Raw genomic sequence first — 25,502 nt, 5'->3', positions numbered from 1 at the left:
GCAGGGGCAGTGACATGATGTGAGGAGGGGAATGGAGGCAGCAGGAAGCCAGACTGAGAGTTATATAGTGGGAGGAGCAGGGTCCCCAGCAGCACAGAGTATATCAGGAGATGAAGGATGTGTCACTGAGGACAGGGCTGCATGTGACAGGGGCAGTGACATGATGTGAGGAGGGGAATGGAGGCAGCAGGAAGCCACAGACTGATAGTTATATAGTGGGAGAAGCAGGGTCCCCAGCAGCACAGAGTATATCAGGAGATGAGTGGTGAGTCAGTGAGGACAGGGCTGTATGTGACAGGGACAGTGACATGATGTGAGGAGGGGAATGGGGGCAGCAGGAAGCCACAGACTGAGAGTTATATAGTGGGAGGAGCAGGGTCCCCAGCAGCACAGAGTACATCAGGAGATGAGTGATGTGTCAGTGAGGACAGGGCTGCATGTGACAGGGACAATAACATGATGTGAGGAAGGGAATGGGGACAGCAGGAAGCCACAGACTGAGAGTTATATAGTGGGAGGAGCAGGGTCCCCAGCAGCACAGAGTATACCAGGAGATGAGTGATGTGTCAGTGAGGACAGGGCTGCATGTGACAGTGGCAGTGACATGGTGTGAGGAGGGTAATGGAGGCAGCAGGAAGCCACAGACTGAGAGTTATATAGTGGGAGGAGCAGGGTCCCCAGCAGCACAGAGTATATCCGGAGATGAGTGATGTGTCAGTGAGGACAGGGCTGCATGTGACAGGGGCAGTGACATGATGTGAGGAGGGGAATGGTGGCAGCAGGAAGCCACAGACTGAGAGTTATATAGTGGGAGGAGCAGGGTCCCCAGCAGCACAGAGTATACCAGGAGATGAGTGATGTGTCAGTGAGGACAGGGCTGCATGTGACAGTGGCAGTGACATGGTGTGAGGAGGGTAATGGAGGCAGCAGGAAGCCACAGACTGAGAGTTATATAGTGGGAGGAGCAGGGTCCCCAGCAGCACAGAGTATATCCGGAGATGAGTGATGTGTCATTGAGGACAGGGCTGCAAGTGACAGGGGCAGTGACATGATGTGAGGAGGGGAATGGGGGCAGCAGGAAGCCACAGACTGAGAGTTATATAGTGGGAGGAGCAGGGTCCCCAGCAGCACAGAGTATATCAGGAGATGAGTGATGTGTCATTGAGGACAGGGCTGCAAGTGACAGGGGCAGTGACATGATGTGAGGAGGGGAATGGGGGCAGCCGGAAGCCACAGACTGAGAGTTATATAGTGGGAGGAGCAGGGTCCCCAGCAGCACAAAGTATATCAGGAGATGAGTGATGTGTCAGTGAGGACAGGGCTGCATGTGACAGGGGAAGTGACATGATGTGAGGAGGGGAATGGGGGCAGACTGAGTAATCTGAGGGATATTATTCTGGAACATTGGATTGCAATATTGCAGGAAGGTGCAGACTGTACATTAGGCATAACCTGACGACTTACTGCAGTTGGGGTTACCTTGCTCTGTCTCTTTACACCACGGGTTGCTGACCATTGTCTGTATTCCCTTACCTGCTGTACAGATCAATACTATACATACATGAAATGTAATTATGCAGCATGAATTAGGAAGGGTGCAGTATTTACAGTCCCATCTCCCGTGCCACGTTCCAGTCCATCTCCTGGCACCTTTGGCTGTGCCCATGTACACATAGATTACCCGTTGCTAGGATATGATTGTGAGCATTCACCGGATTAGGGAGATGTCGCTGTAACCAGGTCACACAGTGGATGAAGCCGCTGACACATTACTGAGCAGTGTGTCGCTATGTACATACTGTACCGCAGAGAGGAGAGTCGCTGGCTAATGATAGCCACAGTCCATATAGTCATTAAGGTCCAGTGTCCTAACCTGTAATCTAGGTTCCCTACATGACAATTGTCACCTGTGTCCCCTCTGAAAACCTGCCTGATGGATCTGCTGTTCAGTGCAACCATACACAGTACTCATTTTAAAATGAGTATAATTTACATGGTCATTGGCCCGTCACCTGTAGTGTGTCACTGTCATTGGCCCGTCACCTGTAGTGTGTCGCTGTCATTGGCCCGTTCCCTGTAGTGGGTCGCTGTCATTGGCCCGTCCCCTGTAGTGTGTCGCTGTCATTGGCCCGTCACCTGTAGTGTGACGCTGTCATTGGCCCGTCACCTGTAGTGTGTCGCTGTCATTGGCCCGTCACCTGTAGTGGGTCGCTGTCATTGGCCCGTTCCCTGTAGTGGGTCACTGTCATTGGCCCCTTCCCTGTAGTGTGTCACTGTCATTGGCCCCTTCCCTGTAGTGTGTCACTGTCATTGGCCCCTTCCCTGTAGTGCGTCACTGTCATTGGCCCGTCCCCTGTAGTGTGTCGCTGTCATTGGCCCGTCACCTGTAGTGTGTCGCTGTCATTGGCCCCTTCCCTGTAGTGTGTAGCTGTCATTGGCCCCTTCCCTGTAGTGTGTCGCTGTCATTGGCCCCTTCCCTGTAGTGTGTCGCTGTCATTGGCCCCTTCCCTGTAGTGTGTCGCTGTCAGTGAGGACAGGGCTGCATGTGACAGGGACAATAACATGATGTGAGGAAGGGAATGGGGGCAGCAGGAAGCCACAGACTGAGAGTTATATAGTGGGAGGAGCAGTATCCCCAGCAGCACAGAGTATATCAGGAGATGAGGGGTGTGTCAGTGAGGACAGGGCAGCATGTGACAGGGGCAGTGACATGATGTAAGGAGGGGAATGGGGGCAGCAGGAAGCCACAGACTGAGAGTTATATAGTGGGAGGAGCAGGGTCCACAGCAGCACAGAGTATATCAGGAGATGAGTGATGTGTCAGTGAGGACAGGGCTGCATGTGACAGGGGCAGTGACATGATGTGAGGAGGGGAATGGGGGCAGCAGGAAGCCACAGACTGAGAGTTATATAGTGGGAGGAGCAGGGTCCCCAGCAGCACAGAGTATATCAGGAGATGAGTGATGTGTCATTGAGGACAGGGCTGCAAGTGACAGGGGTAGTGACATGATGTGAGGAGGGGAATGGGGGCAGCAGGAAGCCACAGACTGAGAGTTATATAGTGAGAGGAGCAGGGTTCCCAGCAGTACAGAGTATATCAGGAGATGGGGGATGTGTCAGTGAGGACAGGGCTGCATGTGACAGGGGCAGTGACATGATGTGAGGAGGGGAATGGAGGCAGCAGGAAGCCACAGACTGAGAGTTATATAGTGGGAGGAGCAGGGTCCCCAGCAGCACAGAGTATATCAGGAGATGAGTGATGTGTCAGTGAGGACAGGGCTGCATGTGGCAGGGGCAGTGACATGATGTGAGGAGGGGAATGGGGGCAGCAGGAAGCCACAGACTTAGAGTTATATAGTGGGAGGAGCAGGCTCCCCAGCAGCACAGAGTATATCAGGAGATGAGTGATGTCAGTGAGGACAGGGCTGCATGTGGCAGGGGCAGTGACATGATGTGAGGAGGGGAATGGAGGCAGCAGGAAGCCAGACTGAGAGTTATATAGTGGGAGGAGCAGGGTCCCCAGCAGCACAGAGTATATCAGGAGATGAGTGATGTGTCAGTGAGGACAGGGCTGCATGTGACAGGGGCAGTGACATGATGTGAGGAGGGGAATGGGGGCAGCAGGAAGCCACAGACTGAGAGTTATATAGTGAGAGGAGCAGGGTTCCCAGCAGTACAGAGTATATCAGGAGATGGGGGATGTGTCAGTGAGGACAGGGCTGCATGTGACAGGGGCAGTGACATGATGTGAGGAGGGGAATGGGGGCAGCAGGAAGCCACAGACTGAGAGTTATATAGTGGGAGGAGCAGGGTCCCCAGCAGCACAGAGTACATCAGGAGATGAGTGATGTGTCAGTGAGGACAGGGCTGCATGTGACAGGGACAATAACATGATGTGAGGAAGGGAATGGGGACAGCAGGAAGCCACAGACTGAGAGTTATATAGTGGGAGGAGCAGGGTCCCCAGCAGCACAGAGTATACCAGGAGATGAGTGATGTGTCAGTGAGGACAGGGCTGCATGTGACAGTGGCAGTGACATGGTGTGAGGAGGGTAATGGAGGCAGCAGGAAGCCACAGACTGAGAGTTATATAGTGGGAGGAGCAGGGTCCCCAGCAGCACAGAGTATATCCGGAGATGAGTGATGTGTCAGTGAGGACAGGGCTGCATGTGACAGGGGCAGTGACATGATGTGAGGAGGGGAATGGTGGCAGCAGGAAGCCACAGACTGAGAGTTATATAGTGGGAGGAGCAGGGTCCCCAGCAGCACAGAGTATACCAGGAGATGAGTGATGTGTCAGTGAGGACAGGGCTGCATGTGACAGTGGCAGTGACATGGTGTGAGGAGGGTAATGGAGGCAGCAGGAAGCCACAGACTGAGAGTTATATAGTGGGAGGAGCAGGGTCCCCAGCAGCACAGAGTATATCCGGAGATGAGTGATGTGTCATTGAGGACAGGGCTGCAAGTGACAGGGGCAGTGACATGATGTGAGGAGGGGAATGGGGGCAGCAGGAAGCCACAGACTGAGAGTTATATAGTGGGAGGAGCAGGGTCCCCAGCAGCACAGAGTATATCAGGAGATGAGTGATGTGTCATTGAGGACAGGGCTGCAAGTGACAGGGGCAGTGACATGATGTGAGGAGGGGAATGGGGGCAGCCGGAAGCCACAGACTGAGAGTTATATAGTGGGAGGAGCAGGGTCCCCAGCAGCACAAAGTATATCAGGAGATGAGTGATGTGTCAGTGAGGACAGGGCTGCATGTGACAGGGGAAGTGACATGATGTGAGGAGGGGAATGGGGGCAGACTGAGTAATCTGAGGGATATTATTCTGGAACATTGGATTGCAATATTGCAGGAAGGTGCAGACTGTACATTAGGCATAACCTGACGACTTACTGCAGTTGGGGTTACCTTGCTCTGTCTCTTTACACCACGGGTTGCTGACCATTGTCTGTATTCCCTTACCTGCTGTACAGATCAATACTATACATACATGAAATGTAATTATGCAGCATGAATTAGGAAGGGTGCAGTATTTACAGTCCCATCTCCCGTGCCACGTTCCAGTCCATCTCCTGGCACCTTTGGCTGTGCCCATGTACACATAGATTACCCGTTGCTAGGATATGATTGTGAGCATTCACCGGATTAGGGAGATGTCGCTGTAACCAGGTCACACAGTGGATGAAGCCGCTGACACATTACTGAGCAGTGTGTCGCTATGTACATACTGTACCGCAGAGAGGAGAGTCGCTGGCTAATGATAGCCACAGTCCATATAGTCATTAAGGTCCAGTGTCCTAACCTGTAATCTAGGTTCCCTACATGACAATTGTCACCTGTGTCCCCTCTGAAAACCTGCCTGATGGATCTGCTGTTCAGTGCAACCATACACAGTACTCATTTTAAAATGAGTATAATTTACATGGTCATTGGCCCGTCACCTGTAGTGTGTCACTGTCATTGGCCCGTCACCTGTAGTGTGTCGCTGTCATTGGCCCGTTCCCTGTAGTGGGTCGCTGTCATTGGCCCGTCCCCTGTAGTGTGTCGCTGTCATTGGCCCGTCACCTGTAGTGTGACGCTGTCATTGGCCCGTCACCTGTAGTGTGTCGCTGTCATTGGCCCGTTCCCTGTAGTGGGTCACTGTCATTGGCCCCTTCCCTGTAGTGTGTCACTGTCATTGGCCCCTTCCCTGTAGTGTGTCACTGTCATTGGCCCCTTCCCTGTAGTGTGTCACTGTCATTGGCCCCTTCCTTGTAGTGCGTCACTGTCATTGGCCCGTCCCCTGTAGTGTGTCGCTGTCATTGGCCCGTCACCTGTAGTGTGTCGCTGTCATTGGCCCCTTCCCTGTAGTGTGTAGCTGTCATTGGCCCCTTCCCTGTAGTGTGTCGCTGTCATTGGCCCCTTCCCTGTAGTGTGTCGCTGTCATTGGCCCCTTCCCTGTAGTGTGTCGCTGTCATTGGCCCCTTCCCTGTAGTGTGTCGCTGTCATTGGCCCGTCACCTGTAGTGTGTCGCTGTCATTGGCCCGTCACCTGTAGTGTGTCGCTGTCATTGGCCCGTCACCTGTAGTGTGTCGCTGTCATTGGCCCGTCACCTGTAGTGTGTCGCTGTCATTGGCCCGTCCCCTGTAGTGTGTCGCTGTCATTGGCCCGTTCCCTGTAGTGTGTCGCTGTCATTGGCCCGTTCTCTGTAGTGTGTCACTGGCCCGTTCCCTGTAGTGTGTCACTGTCATTGGCCCGTCACCTGTCCACTGGCTGCATCTCTGTATTACATGCAGGTCACAGCTAACATCCCTAAGCAGCTTGTTTGGCCACAGACAATCCTTTGAGGTCCGGCCAGCGTAGTAATAACAGCTAATCCGTATGTGTAGACGTAACTTACTATCCCTTTAAACTGGGACATTTATGAATTAAGCACCTTCTGTGGCTGACTGCATTTCACCTGATTGTAAGCAGCCACAGAACCTGCGTAATAGGGATAGTACAGTAATGCTATATATGAGCAGGGCTATTTTTCAGCAGGCTCCAGCAGGAACTGAGGCCCCTTATTCTAGTTCACTCTTTCTGACAAAATATTTCTTACATGGACAAAACCATGTGCACTGCAGGTGAGGCAGGTGTAAAACCCCATCCAAATCGAATTATCTCTGCACAAGTAACACCTGCCTCACCTGCAGTGCACATGGTTTTGTCCATCTAAGAAATATTTTGTCAGAAAGAGTGAACTAGAATAAGGGCCTCAGTTCCTGCTGGAGCCTATTGAAAAATAGCCCTGTATATGAGAGCTCTATAAGTAGCAGCCACCAGTATTTCAATACTGCAGCCTCCTAGTGATCTATGTAATAGTAAGGGCAGTATTCAATCTGTACCGGTATATCCCGCAGGGGGAAATACCGGCACTCACTTATTAAATGCTGCCGTTACCGAGGGCATTGAAGGCTGTCAGTTTCATCTCTTTCTAGAGACAAATCAGTTTTGTTGAGAAATGGCTGAGGATTGTCCAATCCGCGGACTTTCCAACAACCAACGGAACATTGAATTCTGTCAAGTTAGTTTCGGAACCAGCGAAAACGGCAGGGATTCCCACTGTGAAGACGTTCCGACAGTCGGAATCCCCGATTTAATACCCCCCTAAGTCTATCACTGTTTCACCCTTGTTTGGCAAGGCCGTCTTCATAGAACATGAGCTTCGTATCGTAGTATTCTGTGGCAGTGTCACATAGATCGTAGTATTCTGCGGCAGTGTCACATTGTTACATAGACCGTAGTATTCTCTGGCAGTGTCACATTGTTATGTAGACCGTAGTATTCTGTGGCAGTGTCACATTGTTATGTAGACCGTAGTATTCTGTGGCAGTGTCATGTTGTTACATAGACCGTAGTATTCTGCGGCAGTGTCATGTTGTTACATAGACCGTAGTATTCTGTGGCAGTGTCACATTGTTATGTAGACCGTAGTATTCTGTGGCAGTGTCACATTGTTACATAGACCGTAGTATTCTGCGGCAGTGTCATGTTGTTACATAGACCGTAGTATTCTGTGGCAGTGTCACATTGTTATGTAGACCGTAGTATTCTGTGGCAGTGTCACATTGTTACATAGACCGTAGTATTCTGCGGCAGTGTCATGTTGTTACATAGAACGTAGTATTCTGTGGCAGGGTTACATTGTTACATACACTGTAGTATTCTGTGGCAGTGTCACATTGTTACAGAGACCGTAGTATTCTGTGGCAGTGTCACATTGTTACATAGACCGTAGTATTCTGCGGCAGTGTCATGTTGTTACATAGACCGTAGTATTCTGTGGCAGTGTCACATTGGGGGTTATTCTAGTTCATTATTTCTGACAAAATCCTTCTTAGATGGACAAAACCATGTGCACTGCAGGTGGGGCAGATGTAACATGTGCAGAGAGAATTAGATTTGGGTGGGGTTTTACTTCAAAGTGAGATCTATATTGCAGTGTAAAAATAAAGCAGTCAGTATTTTCCCTGCACAGAAACAAAATAACTCACCCAAATCTAATTCTCTCTGCAAAAGTTACATCTGCCCCCTGCAGTGCACATGGTTTTGTCCATCTAAGAAGGATTTTGTCAGAAAGAGTGAACCAAAATAAGGCCCATTGTTACATAGACCGTAGTATTCTGTGGCAGTGTCACATTGTTACATAGACCGTAGTATTCTGCGGCAGTGTCACATTGTTACATAGACCGTAGTATTCTGTGGCAGTGTCACATTGTTACATACACTGTAGTATTCTGTGGCAGTATCACATTGTTACATAGACCGTAGTATTCTGCAGCAGTGTCACATTGTTACATAGACCGTAGTATTCTGCGGCAGTGTCACATTGTTATGTAGATCATAGTATTCTGCGGCAGTGTCACATTGTTACATAGCCCGTAGTATTCTGCAGCAGTGTCACATTGTTACATAGACCGTAGTATTCTGTGGCAGTGTCACATTGTTACAGAGACCGTAGTATTCTGTGGCAGTGTCACATTGTTACATAGACCGTAGTATTCTTTGGCAGTGTCACATTGTTACATAGACCGTAGTATTCTGTGGCAGTGTCACATTGTTACAGAGACCGTAGTATTCTGTGGCAGTGTCACATTGTTACATAGACCGTAGTATTCTGCAGCAGTATCACATTGTTACATAGACCATAGTATTCTGCAGCAGTATCACATTGTTACATAGACCATAGTATTCTGCAGGCAGTGTCACATTGTTACGTAGACCGTAGTATTCGGCGGCAGTGTCACATTGTTACGTAGACCGTAGTATTCTGCGGCAGTGTCACATTGTTACGTAGACCGTAGTATTCTGCGGCAGTGTCACATTGTTATGTAGACCGTAGTATTCTGCGGCAGTGTCACATTGTTACGTAGACCGTAGTATTCTGCAGCAGTGTCACATTGTTACATAGACCATAGTATTCTGCAGCAGTGTCACATTGTTACGTAGAACGTAGTATTCTGCAGCAGTGTCACATTGTTACATAGACCGTAGTATTCTGCGGCAGTGTCACATTGTTATGTAGATCATAGTATTCTGCGGCAGTGTCACATTGTTACATAGACCATAGTATTCTGCAGCAGTGTCACATTGTTACGTAGAACGTAGTATTCTGCGGCAGTGTTACATAGACCATAGTATTCTGCAGCAGTGTCACATTGTTACATACACCGTAGTATTCTGCGGCAGTGTCACATTGTTACATAGACCATAGTATTCTGCAGCAGTGTCACATTGTTACATAGACCGTAGTATTCTGTGGCAGTGTCACATTGTTACAGAGACCGTAGTATTCTGTGGCAGTGTCACATTGTTACATAGACCGTAGTATTCTTTGGCAGTGTCACATTGTTACATAGACCGTAGTATTCTGTGGCAGTGTCACATTGTTACATAGACCATAGTATTCTGTGGCAGTGTCACATTGTTACAGAGACCGTAGTATTCTGTGGCAGTGTCACATTGTTACATAGACTGTAGTATTCTGTGGCAGTGTCACATTGTTACATAGACCATAGTATTCTGCAGCAGTGTCACATTGTTACATAGACCATAGTATTCTGCGGCAGTGTCACATTGTTACAGAGACCGTAGTATTCTGTGGCAGTGTCACATTGTTACATAGACCGTAGTATTCTTTGGCAGTGTCACATTGGGCCTTATTTTGGTTCATTCTTTCTGACAAATTTCTTCTTAGATGGACAAAACCATGTGCACTGCAGGTGAGGCAGATGTAACTTGTGCAGAGAGAATTAGATTTGGGTGGGGTTTTTCTTCAAAGTGAGATCTATATTGCAGTGTAAAAATAAAGCAGCCAGTATTTACCCTGCACAGAAACAAAATAACTCACCCAAATCTAATTCTCTCTGCACATTTTACATTTGTCCCCCTGCAGTGCACATGGTTTTGTCCATCTAAGAAGGATTTTGGGTACTCTTTACCTAGCACGGCGCCCACGATGTCCATCGCGGTCATCGGGGGTAAAAAATCGAGGGCATCGCATGCACTAAAAAAACGGGTGCGACACGATGCCCGCGATTTCCCATAGGGATCAATGTTAAAAGTGTGATTGGACGTGATTTTACTGTTTAATGCCTCAATGCCCGCGATTTTTCCATAGGAAACAATGTTAAATGGGCCACAGAGCCCTAATAGTCCCCCTGAAGTCTTAAATGGCCCCCACAATTGTTAATGCCACCCCACGATCAACGTGAACCCGAAGCGTGGCGAGCGCAGCGAGCCCACGAGGGGCGGCGGTACGCGTCCTCCGACCTTTTCATACCCCCACTATCCACGTCGGCGTGGAGTTGAGAATAGAATAGTGTGGCGAGCGCACCGAGCCCGAAGCGTGGCGAGCGGACGCGGATACCTGTGAAGCCCGCGAAGGGACGCGTTTACCTGTGAAGGTATCCGCGTCCCCTCGCTGCGCTCGCCACACTATTCTATTCTCAACTCCACGCCGACGTGGATAGTGGGGGTATGAAAAGGTCGGAGGACGCGTACCGCCGCCCCTCGCGGGCTCGCTGCGCTCGCCACGCTTCGGATTCACGTTGATCGTGGGGTGGCGTTAACAATTGTGGGGGCCATTTCAGACTTCAGGGGGACTATTTGGGCTCTGTGGCCCATTTAACATTGTTTCCTATGGAAAAACCGCGGGCATTGAGGCATTGAACAGTAAATTCGCGTCTAATCACACTTTTAACATTGTTCCCTATGGGAAATCACGGGCATCGCGTCGCACCCGTTTATTAGTGCATTTGATGGCCGCGATGCCCGCGATGGGCGCCGTGCTAGGTAAAGAGTACCGGATTTTGTCAGAAAGAGTGAACTAAAATAAGGCCCATTGTTACATAGCCCGTAGTATTCTGCAGCAGTGTCACATTGTTACGTAGAACGTAGTATTCTGCAGCAGTGTCACATTGTTACATAGACCGTAGTATTCTGCGGCAATGTCACATTGGGAGTTATTCTAGTTCACTCTTTCTTACAAAATCCTTCTTAGATGGACAAAACCATGTGCACTGCAGGTGGGGCAGATGTTACTTGTGCAGAGAGAATTAGATTTGGGTGGGGTTTTACTTCAAAGTGAGATCTATATTGCAGTGTAAAAATAAAGTAGCCAGTGTTTACCCTGCACAGAAACAAAATAACTCACCCAAATGTAACTCTTTCTGCACATTTTACATCTGCTCCCCTGCAGTGCACATGGTTTTGTCCATCTAAGAAGGATTTTGTCAGAAAGAGTGAACTAGAATAAGGCCCATTGTTATGTAGATCATAGTATTCTGCGGCAGTGTCACATTGTTACATAGAACGTAGTATTCTGCGGCAGTGTTACATAGACCATAGTATTCTGCAGCAGTGTCACATTGTTACATAGACCGTAGTATTCTGCGGCAGTGTCACATTGTTACATAGAACGTAGTATTCTGTGGCAGGGTTACATTGTTACATACACTGTAGTATTCTGTGGCAGTGTCACATTGTTACAGAGACCGTAGTATTCTGTGGCAGTGTCACATTGTTACATAGACCGTAGTATTCTGTGGCAGTGTCACATTGTTACATAGAACGTAGTATTCTGCAGCAGTGTCACATTGTTACATAGACCGTAGTATTCTGCGGCAGTGTCACATTGTTACATAGACTGTAGTATTCTGTGGCAGTGTCACATTGTTACAGAGACCGTAGTATTCTGTGGCAGTGTCACATTGTTACATAGACCGTAGTATTCTGCAGCAGTGTCACATTGTTACATAGAACGTAGTATTCTGCAGCAGTGTCACATTTTTACATAGAACGTAGTATTCTGCGGCAGTGTTACATAGACCATAGTATTCTGCAGCAGTGTCACATTGTTACATAGACCGTAGTATTCTGCGGCAGTGTCACATTGTTACATAGAACGTAGTATTCTGTGGCAGGGTTACATTGTTACATACACTGTAGTATTCTGTGGCAGTGTCACATTGTTACAGAGACCGTAGTATTCTGTGGCAGTGTCACATTGTTACATAGACCGTAGTATTCTGTGGCAGTGTCACATTGTTACATAGAACGTAGTATTCTGCAGCAGTGTCACATTGTTACATAGACCGTAGTATTCTGCGGCAGTGTCACATTGTTACATAGACTGTAGTATTCTGTGGCAGTGTCACATTGTTACAGAGACCGTAGTATTCTGTGGCAGTGTCACATTGTTACATAGACCGTAGTATTCTGCAGCAGTGTCACATTGTTACATAGACCGTAGTATTCTGCGGCAGTGTCACATTGTTACATAGACCGTAGTATTCTGCGGCAGTGTCACATTGTTACATAGACTGTAGTATTCTGTGGCAGTGTCACATTGTTACAGAGACCGTAGTATTCTGTGGCAGTGTCACATTGTTACATAGACCGTAGTATTCTGCAGCAGTGTCACATTGTTACATACACCGTAGTATTCTGTGGCAGTGTCACATTGTTACATAGACTGTAGTATTCTGTGGCAGTGTCACATTGTTACATAGAACGTAGTATTCTGTGGCAGTGTCACATTGTTACAGAGACCGTAGTATTCTGTGGCAGTGTCACATTGTTACATAGACCGTAGTATTCTGTGGCAGTGTCACATTGTTACATAGAACGTAGTATTCTGTGGCAGTGTCACATTGTTACATACACCGTAGTATTCTGCAGCAGTGTGACATTGTTACATACACCGTAGTATTCTGTGGCAGTGTCACATTGTTACATAGAACGTAGTATTCTGTGGCAGGGTTACATTGTTACATACACTGTAGTATTCTGTGGCAGTGTCACATTGTTACAGAGACCGTAGTATTCTGTGGCAGTGTCACATTGTTACATAGACCGTAGTATTCTGTGGTAGTGTCACATTGTTACATAGACCGTAGTATTCTGCAGCAGTGTCACATTGTTACATACACCGTAGTATTCTGTGGCAGTGTCACATTGTTACATAGACTGTAGTATTCTGTGGCAGTGTCACATTGTTACAGAGACCGTAGTATTCTGTGGCAGTGTCACATTGTTACATAGAACGTAGTATTCTGTGGCAGTGTCACATTGTTACAGAGACCGTAGTATTCTGTGGCAGTGTCACATTGTTACAGAGACCGTAGTATTCTGTGGCAGTGTCACATTGTTACATAGACCGTAGTATTCTGTGGCAGTGTCACATTGTTACATAGACCGTAGTATTCTGCAGCAGTGTCACATTGTTACATAGACCGTAGTATTCTGTGGCAGTGTCACATTGTTACAGAGACCATAGTATTCTGTGGCAGTGTCACATTGTTACATAGACCGTAGTATTCTGTGGCAGTGTCACATTGTTACATAGACCGTAGTATTCTGTGGCAGTGTCACATTCTTACATAGACTGTAGTATTCTGTGGCAGTGTCACATTGTTACATAGAACGTAGTATTCTGTGGCAGTGTCACATTGTTACATAGAACGTAGTATTCTGTGGCAGTGTCACATTGTTACAGAGACCGTAGTATTCTGTGGCAGTGTCACATTGTTACATAGACCGTAGTATTCTGTGGCAGTGTCACATTGTTACATAGAACGTAGTATTCTGTGGCAGTGTCACATTGTTACATACACCGTAGTATTCTGCGGCAGTGTCACATTGTTACATACACCGTAGTATTCTGTGGCAGTGTCACATTGTTACATAGAACGTAGTATTCTGTGGCAGGGTTACATTGTTACATACACTGTAGTATTCTGTTGCAGTGTCACATTGTTACATAGACCGTAGTATTCTGTGGCAGTGTCACATTGTTACATAGACCGTAGTATTCTGCAGCAGTGTCACATTGTTACATACACCGTAGTATTCTGTGGCAGTGTCACATTGTTACATAGACTGTAGTATTCTGTGGCAGTGTCACATTGTTACAGAGACCGTAGTATTCTGTGGCAGTGTCACATTGTTACATAGACCGTAGTATTCTGTGGCAGTGTCACATTGTTACATAGAACGTAGTATTCTGCAGCAGTGTCACATTGTTACATAGACCGTAGTATTCTGCAGCAGTGTCACATTGTTACATAGACCGTAGTATTCTGTGGCAGTGTCACATTGTTACGTAGACCGTAGTATTCTGTGGCAGTGTCACATTGTTACAGAGACCGTAGTATTCTGTGGCAGTGTCACATTGTTACATAGACCGTAGTATTCTGTGGCAGTGTCACATTGTTACATACCCCGTAGTATTCTGCAGCAGTGTCACATTGTTACGTAGACCGTAGTATTCTGCGGCAGTGTCACATTGTTACGTAGACCGTAGTATTCTGCGGCAGTGTCACATTGTTACGTAGACCGTAGTATTCTGCGGCAGTGTCACATTGTTACATAGACCATAGTATTCTGCGGCAGTGTCACATTGTTACGTACACCATAGTATTCTGCAGGCAGTGTCACATTGTTACGTAGACCGTAGTATTCTGCGGCAGTGTCACATTGTTACGTAGACCGTAGTATTCTGCGGCAGTGTCACATTGTTACGTAGACTGTAGTATTCTGCGGCAGTGTCACATTGTTACGTAGACCGTAGTATTCTGCGGCAGTGTCACATTGTTATGTAGACCGTAGTATTCTGCGGCAGTGTCACATTGTTACGTAGACCGTAGTATTCTGCGGCAGTGTCACATTGTTACGTAGACCGTAGTATTCTGCGGCAGTGTCACATTGTTACAGAGACCGTAGTATTCTGTGGCAGTGTCACATTGTTACATAGACCGTAGTATTCTGTGGCAGTGTCACATTGTTACATAGACCGTAGTATTCTGCAGCAGTGTCACATTGTTACATACACCGTAGTATTCTGTGGCAGTGTCACATTGTTACATAGACTGTAGTATTCTGTGGCAGTGTCACATTGTTACAGAGACCGTAGTATTCTGTGGCAGTGTTACATAGAACGTAGTATTCTGTGGCAGTGTCACATTGTTACAGAGACCGTAGTATTCTGTGGCAGTGTCACATTGTTACAGAGACCGTAGTATTCTGTGGCAGTGTCACATTGTTACATAGACCGTAGTATTCTGTGGCAGTGTCACATTGGGGGTTATTCTAGTCCATTCTTTCTGACAAAATCCTTCTTAGATGGACAAAACCATGTGCACTGCGGGTGGGGCAGATGTAACTTGTGCAGAGAGAATTAGATTTGGGTGGGGTTTTTCTTCAAAGTGAGATCTATATTGAAATGTAAAATCATGCAGTCAGTATTTTCCCTGCACAGAAACAAAATAACTCACCCAAATCTAATTCTCTCTGCACATGTTACATCTGCCCCCCTGCAGTGCACATGGTTTTGTCCATCTAAGAAGGATTTTGTCAGAAAGAATGAACTAGAATAAACCCCATTGTTACATAGACCGTAGTATTCTGCAGCAGTGTCACATTGTTACATAGACTGTAGTATTCTGTGGCAGTGTCACATTGTTACATAGAGCGTAGTATTCTGTGGCAGTGTCACATTGTTACAGAGACCGTAGTATTCTGTGGCAGTGTCACATTGTTACATAGACCGTAGTATTCTGTGGCAGTGTCACATTGTTACATAGAACGTAGTATTCTGTGGCAGTGTCACATTGTTACATAGAACGTAGTATTCTGTGGCAGTGTCACATTGTTACATACACCGTAGTATTCTGCAGTAGTGTCACATTGTTACATACACCGTAGTATTCTGTGGCAGTGTCACATTGTTACATAGAACGTAGTATTCTGTGGCAGGGTTACATTGTTACATACACTGTAGTATTCTGTGGCAGTGTCACATTGTTACAGAGACCGTAGTATTCTGTGGCAGTGTCACATTGTTACATAGACCGTAGTATTCTGTGGCAGTGTCACATTGTTACATAGACCGTAGTATTCTGCGGCAGTGTCACATTGTTACGTAGACCATAGTATTCTGCGGCAGTGTCACATTGTTATGTAGACCGTAGTATTCTGCAGTATTGTGCACAGTGACCATGTGACCGTGCTCCTCCTGGGAGTGTAGGTAAGGGGTGCTCTCCGGATAAACAAACACTTCTTGAAGCCTGTCGCCGGTGTCACATTGTTACGTAGACTGTTGTATTGTGCATAGTGTCACATTGTTACATAGACCGTAGTATTCTGCGGCAGTGTCACATTGTTACATAGACCGTAGTATTCTGCGGCAGTGTCACATTGTTACATAGACCGTAGTATTCTGCGGCAGTGTCACATTGTTACGTAGACTGTAGTATTCTGCAGCAGTGTCACATTGTTATGTAGACCGTAGTATTCTGCGGCAGTGTCACATTGTTACATAGACCGTAGTATTCTGCGGCAGTGTAACATTGTTACATAGACCGTAGTATTCTGCAGCAGTGTCACATTGTTATGTAGACCAAAGTATTCTGCGGCAGTGTCACATTGTTACGTAGACCGTAGTATTCTGCGGCAGGGTCACATTGTTAAATAGACCATAGTATTCTGCAGCAGTGTCACATTGTTACGTAGACCATAGTATTCTGCGGCAGTGTCACATTGTTATGTAGATCATAGTATTCTGCGGCAGTGTCACATTGTTACGTAGACCGTAGTATTCTGCGGCAGTGTCACATTGTTACATAGGCCATAGTATTCTGTGGCAGTGTCACATTGATATGTAGATCATAGTATTCACGGCAGTGTTACATTGTTACGTAGACCATAGTATTGTGCACAATGACCATGTGACCGTGCTCCTCCTGGGAGTGTAGGTAAGGGGTGCTCTCCGGATAAACAAACACCTCTTGGAGCCTGTCGCCGGTGTCACATTGTTACGTAGACTGTTGTATTGTGCATAGTGTCACATTGTTGCCGGCCTGCAGTATTCTGTACAGTGACCATGTGACCGCGCTGCCCAGTCGCTGCGTGCAGGTGACAGCTATGTCATTGTTTGTCCTCCTGGGAGTGTAGGTAAGGGGTGCTCTCCTGATAAACAAACACCTCCTGGAGCCTGTCGCCGGTGTCAGGGCAGAGATCCTGTATCCTTGTTGTGTTTGTGTCACATCCCGCGGCAGGACACTGACACGGGACAATTACTATAGGCGAGCGCAGCACATAATGGCTGGGCGCCTCTGCTGTCTGTTTGCACGTTGCAGAGCCCCCACGCTGGTGATTGCTCTGCAATGTCTGCCAGATCTCTGCTGGTTTCCCAAGTACCCTAAACAGTGGTCATGTAGTGGGTGATGCAGTTCTTGTATTCCGCAGCGACCCGGGAACCCTGTAGTAGGAGAGAGACATTCACACGCTCTGATTCTTCTCTTGGGTAAGGAAATAAACTGCATCCATTGCAGAGGTAACGATGAGGCTGATTGGCTGTCACCGCTTGATTCAATCGGGTATGAATCATTAGGTCACCACAATGTTGATCGACAGTCATTAGGTCAACATGCATTTAGGTCGACATGAGTCAAGGTCGAAATGGGTTAGGTCAACAGGGTCAGTAGGTTAACATGGGTTAGGTCGACCGTCAAAAGCTTGACATGTTTTTTTTTTACATTGTATTGTCTCGAATGTCGACATGGACACTGAAACGTAGCACCGCGTCCCTAGATGCATGTCGACCTAAATGCATGGTGACCCAATGACCGTATCCCATCCAATCAGAGCTGTTGGGCGAGTTACAATGCAGATAGATGACTTTAGACGTGTTCTCGGCTGGTTACCGCCGCTGTAATTACCACCTGTGCTCAGGACTCAAAAGGGAACAAATTCTCTGAATATCTACTTTGGTCAAGCGTCTCATTACCAGATAATTAGATTGCAGCTACTCACAGCCCTGCGATCATTTTGTAAACCGTGCTAAGCGATTGGCAGGTTTATACGGGGCGGGACATCACTCTGGCAGGGCGGCGTATATCGGATCGCAAATCTGCGCGGGCGTACGTGCATTTTACTTTTTGTAAATTTATTTATTTATTAAAAATTTCTTATATAGCGCATACATATTCCCCAGCGCTGTACAGAGGATAAATGTTTCTCTCTTTCCGGTGACTTTCCTGGCGTTCTACTACGTAATATCACATGGCGTCAGTCTCTTTGGCGGAGTAGGGCTGCTGTCATCCGTGTATGTTAGGGGACGATGGCTTCTTTTAACCCTTTAAGTGCCAAGGGAATTTGTCAAAATACTGTAGGTGTAAAAATTGCCAAGCAAACCTTCTTATTAACCCTTTCAGTGTCAATGTTGCTGTGAGATATCCTCAAAATATCCGCTGAAAATACCAGCGCCGCTCACAGCGACTGCTCTTTTATTGCTCTGGTGAATGACGACCTACGTCACCCACCAACCCAACAAAAATAGCAATCATTATCCCTTTAAACTGCACTAAGCTTCCTAGTGAGGATTTGGTTTTCCTGGCATGCTAGTGCCATCTACTGGTAGAAGCAAATATTACACAGGCTCATCTGCAGGGCTTGTTTGGGGCCAGTGCTTGTTTGGGGCCAGTGAGGAGCTTATCCAGCTAAAGATTTGAACCTAAACCTCACCATGTCATTGGTGTAAATGCTATTTTAATCTTATTTAAGTTTGCATGCGTTGTGATGAAGAGGTGAGCAATGATCCCTACCAATCCCAATGTCAATCTGTCTGTGGCCTAGGCACCGAATGGCACAAAATCGGCATGCGCCTATCTGGTTTGCCCTGTGCACCTTGTGGTGCTGCCTACTACACAAACTAGAAGTGAGCCCGGGTCCCTACAGGGGCACAGCGTGCATCAATGCCAAAGTCCCCTCCGAATCCAGCCTCCTGCCTGATTGGCTTAGTCTCAGACTCTGCGTGACCTGCATTATTTGTGGGTAAAAGGTCAATGTGAGAAACCTGCGGCCTGAGCTGTCTTATTGCAGCGTTGTATTATTGGTGGAGACGGCAGAGGATGGAATAGGAAGCGACAGTTCTCTGCTCCTGAAAGGTAAAGTCCAGCCTGCAGGGATACGGCACCGGTACACAGATGCTGTGATTCCGAGGAGGTGTCACAGTTATTCATGTTGCTGGGATACAGTGATTCTCCAACTGCACATACAGTCCATGCTGTGTACCACCGTACTGTGCGTGCCAGGGTGCAGCGTACCACCGTACTGTGCGTGCCAGGGTGCCACGTACCACCGTACTGTGCATGCCAGGGTGCCGTGTACCACCGTACTGTGCGTGCCAGGGTGCCGTGTACCATCGTACTGTGCGTGCCAGGGTGCCGTGTACCACCGTACTGTGCGTGCCAGGGTGCCGCGTACCACCGTACTGTGGGTGCCAGGGTGCCGCGTACCACCGTACTGTGCGTGCCAGGGTGCCGCGTACCACCGTACTGTGCGTGCCAGGGTGCCGCGTACCACCGTACTGTGGGTGCCAAGGTGCCGTGTGCATCTTACTGTGCGTGCCAGGGTGCCGTGTACCACCGTACTGTGCGTGCCAGGGTGCCGTGTACCACCGTACTGTGCGTACCACCGTACTGTGCGTGCCAGGGTGCCGCGTACCACCATACTGTGCGTGCCAGGGTGCCGCGTACCACCGTAAATTGTGTGCCAGGGTGCCGTGTGCATCGTACTGTGCGTGCCAGGGTGCCGTCTACCACCGTACTGTGCGTGCCAGGGTGCCGTCTACCACCGTACTGTGCGTGCCAGGGTGCCGTCTACCACCGTACTGTGCGTGCCAGGGTGCCGTGTGCATCGTACTGTGCGTGCCAGGGTGCCGCATACCACCGTACTGTGCGTGCCAGGGTGCCGCGTACCACCTTACTGTGCGTGCCAGGGTGCCGTCTACCACCGTACTGTGCGTGCCAGGGTGCCGTGTACCACCGTACTGTGCATGCCAGGGTGCCGTGTACCACCGTACTGTGCGTGCCAGGGTGCCGTGTACCACCGTACTGTGCGTGCCAGGGTGCCGTCTACCACCGTACTGTGCGTGCCAGGGTGCCGTGTACCACCGTACTGTGCGTGCCAGGGTGCAGTGTACTACTGTACTGTGAGTGCCAGGGTGCCGTGTACCACCGTACTGTGCGTGCCAGGGTGCAGTGTACCACTGTACTGTGAGTGCCAGGGTGCCGTGTACCACCGTACTGTGCATGCCAGGGTGCCGTGTACCACCGTACTGTGCGTGCCAGGGTGCCGTCTACCACCGTACTGTGCGTGCCAGGGTGCCGTGTACCACCGTACTGTGCGTGCCAGGGTGCCGCGTTCCACCGTACTGTGCGTGCCAGGGTGCCGCGTACCACCGTACTGTGCGTGCCAGGGTGCCGTGTGCATCGTACTGTGCGTGCCAGGGTGCCGTCTACCACCGTACTGTGCGTGCCAGGGTGCCGCGTACCACCGTACTGTGCGTGCCAGGGTGCCGTCTACCACCGTACTGTGCGTGCCAGGGTGCCGTGTACCACCGTACTGTGCGTGCCAAGGTGCCGTGTACCACCGTACTGTGCGTGCCAGGGTGCAGTGTACCACCGTACTGTGCGTGCCAGGGTGCCGTCTACCACCGTACTGTGCGTGCCAGGGTGCCGTCTACCACCGTACTGTGCGTGCCAGGGTGCCGTGTACCACCGTACTGTGCGTGCCAGGGTGCCGCGTACCACCGTACTGTGCGTGCCAGGGTGCCGCGTACCACCGTACTGTGCGTGCCAGGGTGCCGTGTGCATCGTACTGTGCGTGCCAGGGTGCCGTCTACCACCGTACTGTGCGTGCCAGGGTGCCGCGTACCACCGTACTGTGCGTGCCAGGGTGCCGCGTACCACCGTACTGTGCGTGCCAGGGTGCCGCGTACCACCGTACTGTGCGTGCCAGGGTGCTGCGTACCACCGTACTGTGCGTGCCAGGGTGCCGTGTACCACCGTACTGTGCGTGCCAGGGTGCCGTCTACCACCGTACTGTGCGTGCCGGGGTGCCGCGTACCACCGTACTGTGCGTGCCAGGGTGCCGTCTACCACCGTACTGTGCGTGCCAGGGTGCCGTGTACCACCGTACTGTGCGTGCCAAGGTGCCGTGTACCACCGTACTGTGCGTGCCAGGGTGCAGTGTACCACCGTACTGTGCGTGCCAGGGTGCAGTGTACCACCGTACTGTGCGTGCCAGGGTGCCGTCTACCACCGTACTGTGCGTGCCAGGGTGCCGTGTACCACCGTACTGTGCGTGCCAGGGTGCCGTGTACCACCGTACTGTGCGTGCCAGGGTGCCGTGTACCACCGTACTGTGCGTGCCAGGGTGCTGCGTGCACCGTACTGTGCATGCCAGGGTGCCGTGTTTGCCATTGTGTTGTGTGCCTCCTATATGGTGCCCAGTAGTATAATTGTGATAATTTTTATGTATTGGCCACAGAGGTTGATTTATTTATTTATTTTTAATTTAAAACGTGATCTCCTGCATTGACGGTTCGCGTGCAGCCAGGGCCGTCTCTGTTAGGCAGCTCTCTGGGATCTCCAGAATCTGGGGGCGCCCCTGAGTCTATCACAGAATTAAGGGTGACTCTGGGAGAGTTACACTTCTAAGACCCACCTCCGACCGTTCACCTGAGGGTCTGGGGAGTTGGGGGGGGGGGGGGGGGGGTGCAGAAACACATTCACTGCCCATCACTGCGCTCTGTATTACGGCACCGCTACCGCTAGAACCACTTATTACCCGAGTTCTGTCTTCTTACTTCCCTAACTCTGCGCTACAGATATCTGACGAACGGGCAGCTGAGCGTCGAGCGCTTCCCCATCAGCTTCAAAACCCAGTTCTCAGGGAACTACTTCCACCATGTTGTGCTGGGCATCCACTGCAATGGGCGCTACGGTACGCTGGGCATGAGCCGGCGCCCGGACCTCATGGACAAGCCCATGACCTATCGGACTCTTAGCGAACTCATCTTTGACTTTGAAGACTCGTACAAAAAGTATTCGCACACGGTGAAGAAAGTCAAAATCGGCTTATACGTGCCCCATGACCCGCACACATTCCAGCCAATCGAGTGGCGGTATCTGGTCATCAACATGGGGAAGATGGTTCGTACTGACATCAAGAAGGAGCTGGAGAAGCACGCGCGGGACATGAGAATGAAGGTAGGGGGCGGGGCTTACCGACGGAGCGTTCCGCAGTTATCCGAGGTTATACGCTGTGCATGCTTATATGGGATCCGGGTAATGGGTCGACACCATATTTTATTTATTTGTCTGTTCTAGTAACACACATGTTACATGTAACCTGTATAGAGCACACAATCATTGCTACTTGTTTCCTAGCACGGCGCCCACTACTCCATGTACGTAGTGGGCTATTCAGGGTAAGGAAATCGCATCGCATTAATGGCATACGATGTGATGCGGTTTTTTATCGCATCCTATATTTTTAATGGGCTAAGTCAGTGAATACATTAATAAGATGGGGATGCGGAATCCATGTAAAGTAACCTGCTCCCCCTCGCCACGCTTCGGGCTCGGTGGGGCTCGCCACACTATATAAAATGAACTCCACGCCAACGTGGATAGTGGGGTAATGAAAAAGTCGGAGGACGCGTTCCGCTGTGCTTGCCACGCTTCGGGGTGGGGGGGGGGGGGTGCGTCAAACCTATTTTTGGGACATACAATCATGTTATTGTGTATATATATATAAAAAAAACAATATCGCATTGCATCGCATATGATCAAATCGCATGCAATGCTATTTCGTTACGGTGCTGTACGTAGAAAATCTGGGCGCCGTGCTAGGAAACAAGTACCCAATCATTATACATAGCTGTTCTAGTAACACGCGTGTTACATGTATCAGTGTAGCGCTATACATAGCTGTTCTAGTAACACGCGTGTTACATGTATCAGTGTAGAGCTATACATAGCTGTTCTAGTAACACGCGTGTTACATGTATCAGTGTAGAGCTATACATAGCTGTTCTAGTAACACGCATGTTACATGTATCAGTGTAGCGCTATACATAGCTGTTCTGTTACATGTATCAGTGTAGCGCTATACATAGCTGTTCTAGTAACACGCATGTTACATGTATCAGTGTAGCGCTATACATAGCTGTTATAGTAACACACGTGTTACATGTATCAGTGTAGCGCTATACATAGCTGTTATAGTAACATGCATGTTACATGTATCAGTGTAGCGCTATACATAGCTGTTATAGTAACACGCATGTTACATGTATCAGTGTAGCGCTATACATAGCTGTTATAGTAACACACGTGTTACATGTATCAGTGTAGCGCTATACATAGCTGTTATAGTAACAGGCATGTTACATGTATCAGTGTAGCGCTATACATAGCTGTTATAGTAACATACGTGTTACATGTATCAGTGTAGCGTTATACATAGCTGTTCTAGTAACACGCATGTTACATGTATCAGTGTAGCGCTATACATAGCTGTTCTAGTAACACGCATGTTACATGTATCAGTGTAGCGCTATACATAGCTGTTATAGTAACACACGTGTTACATGTATCAGTGTGGCGCTATACATAGCTGTTATAGTAACACACGTGTTACATGTATCAGTGTAGTGCTATACATAGCTGTTATAGTAACACGCATGTTACATGTATCAGTGTAGCGCTATACAAAGCTGTTATAGTAACATACGTGTTACATGTATCAGTGTAGCGCTATACATAGCTGTTATAGTAACATACGTGTTACATGTATCAGTGTAGCGTTATACATAGCTGTGACTGACTCCTGTTCCCATCTGTATCCCGCACGGGCGCAGTCATCAGATCACAATGCGCTCGCCGCGCTCTCACACAACACTTGGACGGCACTAGTGATAGTAAGGGCTGTTTCACACACACCGGAAGGCAAAAAGCCGGACACACTGCTTCTAGCACATGCATCAGCTCCGTAAATTTGTGGGTGGAAACTAAAGTGATGTCAGTTTAGTGGCGGTGGAGAGCTGAAACCACACACCTAACAGCCGGTGTGTGTGTGAAAGGCCCCCCTCACCCTCAGGACACACTGACCTCACAGGACAATAGGGGGATAAACAGTGATCGGAACCCCAAGTGTGACCCACGTGTGGAGAAACAACATTGTAAACAAACAACCTGATTGGGGCATGGCGGCTCCCTGTCTCTGTTACTTCCCAGGGACTAGTTCTCAGTCAGATACAAAGCGCTGACATGTGCGCGCGTCGGCAGCCAGCACATCTGATGCTATAGTGTACGTCTGTCTTCACATTTACACTGGGTGTGAGAAGCGCTTGTCTTTAGGCTTCTGTTTGACCCCATGATATACAAATAATGAAATAAATAATGTGTGTGTATATATATATATATATATATGTTAGTATGTTACATGGTTAGAATCACCGCTCTGTCTTTACTGCTCACAGATCCTAAAGTCCTCGAGTGTCCAATCTCCTGTGAAAGAAAGAAGAGGAAAGTCCGTGTCCCCCCCGAGAGTCCGCATCAGCCCCCAGAGACGCGTCTGCCGGAGAGACAAATCGTGAGTATTGCTTCCATTTGTGTCTAGTCACTAGCTGTCCACAGTGTAGTCCTCCCGGCCTGGACCCGCGCTGGCGTCCTCCCGGCCTGGACCCGCGCTGGCGTCCTCTCGGCCTGGTCCCGCGCTGGCATCCTCCCGGCCTGGACCCGCGCTGGCGTCCTCCCGGCCTGGACCCGCGCTGGCGTCCTCTCGGCCTGGTCCCGCGCTGGCGTCCTCCCGGCCTGGACCCGCGCTGGCGTCCTCTCGGCCTGGACCCGCGCTGGCGTCCTCTCGGCCTGGTCCCGCGCTGGCGTCCTCCCGGCCTGGTCCCGCGCTGGCGTCCTCCCGGCCTGGACCCGCGCTGGCGTCCTCCCGGCCTGGTCCCGCGCTGACGTCCTCCCGGCCTTGTCCCGCGCTGGCGTCCTCCCGGCCTGGACCCGCGCTGGCGTCCTCCCGGCCTGGACCCGCGCTGGCCTCCTCCCGGCCTGGTCCCGCGCTGGCCTCCTCCCGGCCTGGTCCCGCGCTGGCCTCCTCCCGGCCTGGTCCCGCGCTGGCCTCCTCCCGGCCTGGTCCCGCGCTGGCCTCCTCCCGGCCTGGTCCCGCGCTGGCCTCCTCCCGGCCTGGTCCCGCGCTGGCGTCCCCCCGGCCTGGTCCCGCGCTGGGGTCCCCCCGGCCTGGTCCCGCGCTGGCGTCCTCCCGGCCTGGTCCCGCGCTGGCGTCCTCCCGGCCTCGTCCCGCGCTGGCGTCCTCCCGGCCTCGTCCCGCGCTGGCGTCCTCCCGGCCTCGTCCCGCGCTGGCGTCCTCCCGGCCTCGTCCCGCGCTGGCGTCCTCCGTGCTATACATGTTTAGAAAAGTGTATACTGTATTCAGTGGTTGTTCTTGTCCATCGTGAGCAATGCCGGGCACAATGTATATTGTAATATACCCTGTATACAGCACTTAGCTGCGACGCCATCTGGTGCGGCAGCAATCATGCAGGTATACTCCTTATTTATCCCCCATTACCAGCGCTTCTCATACTGATGGTATCCTGACACTCCTGGTCTCAGGGAT

At 49.7% G+C, this 25,502-nt stretch overlaps 1 protein-coding gene across 1 annotated transcript in view; it reads left to right on the top strand.

Annotated features, from left to right (window-relative positions):
• The window catches only part of VASH2 (vasohibin 2), a 76,940-nt gene that overhangs the window by 42,808 nt on the left and 8,630 nt on the right, over positions 1 to 25,502 (top strand). Inside the window, exons 6-7 of the mRNA XM_083175188.1 lie at positions 21,700 to 22,081; positions 24,358 to 24,470. Of these exons, the coding sequence (XP_083031314.1) occupies positions 21,700 to 22,081; positions 24,358 to 24,470 (495 nt within the window). The remainder of the gene's footprint in view (positions 1 to 21,699; positions 22,082 to 24,357; positions 24,471 to 25,502) is intronic.

Source organism: Crinia signifera, chromosome 3 (assembly GCF_055691185.1).
Source record: "Crinia signifera chromosome 3, ASM5569118v1, whole genome shotgun sequence".
NCBI lineage: Eukaryota > Metazoa > Chordata > Amphibia > Anura > Myobatrachidae > Crinia > Crinia signifera.
Note: the sequence above shows the minus strand (reverse complement) of the source record. Positions and strands in the feature narration are given on the sequence as shown.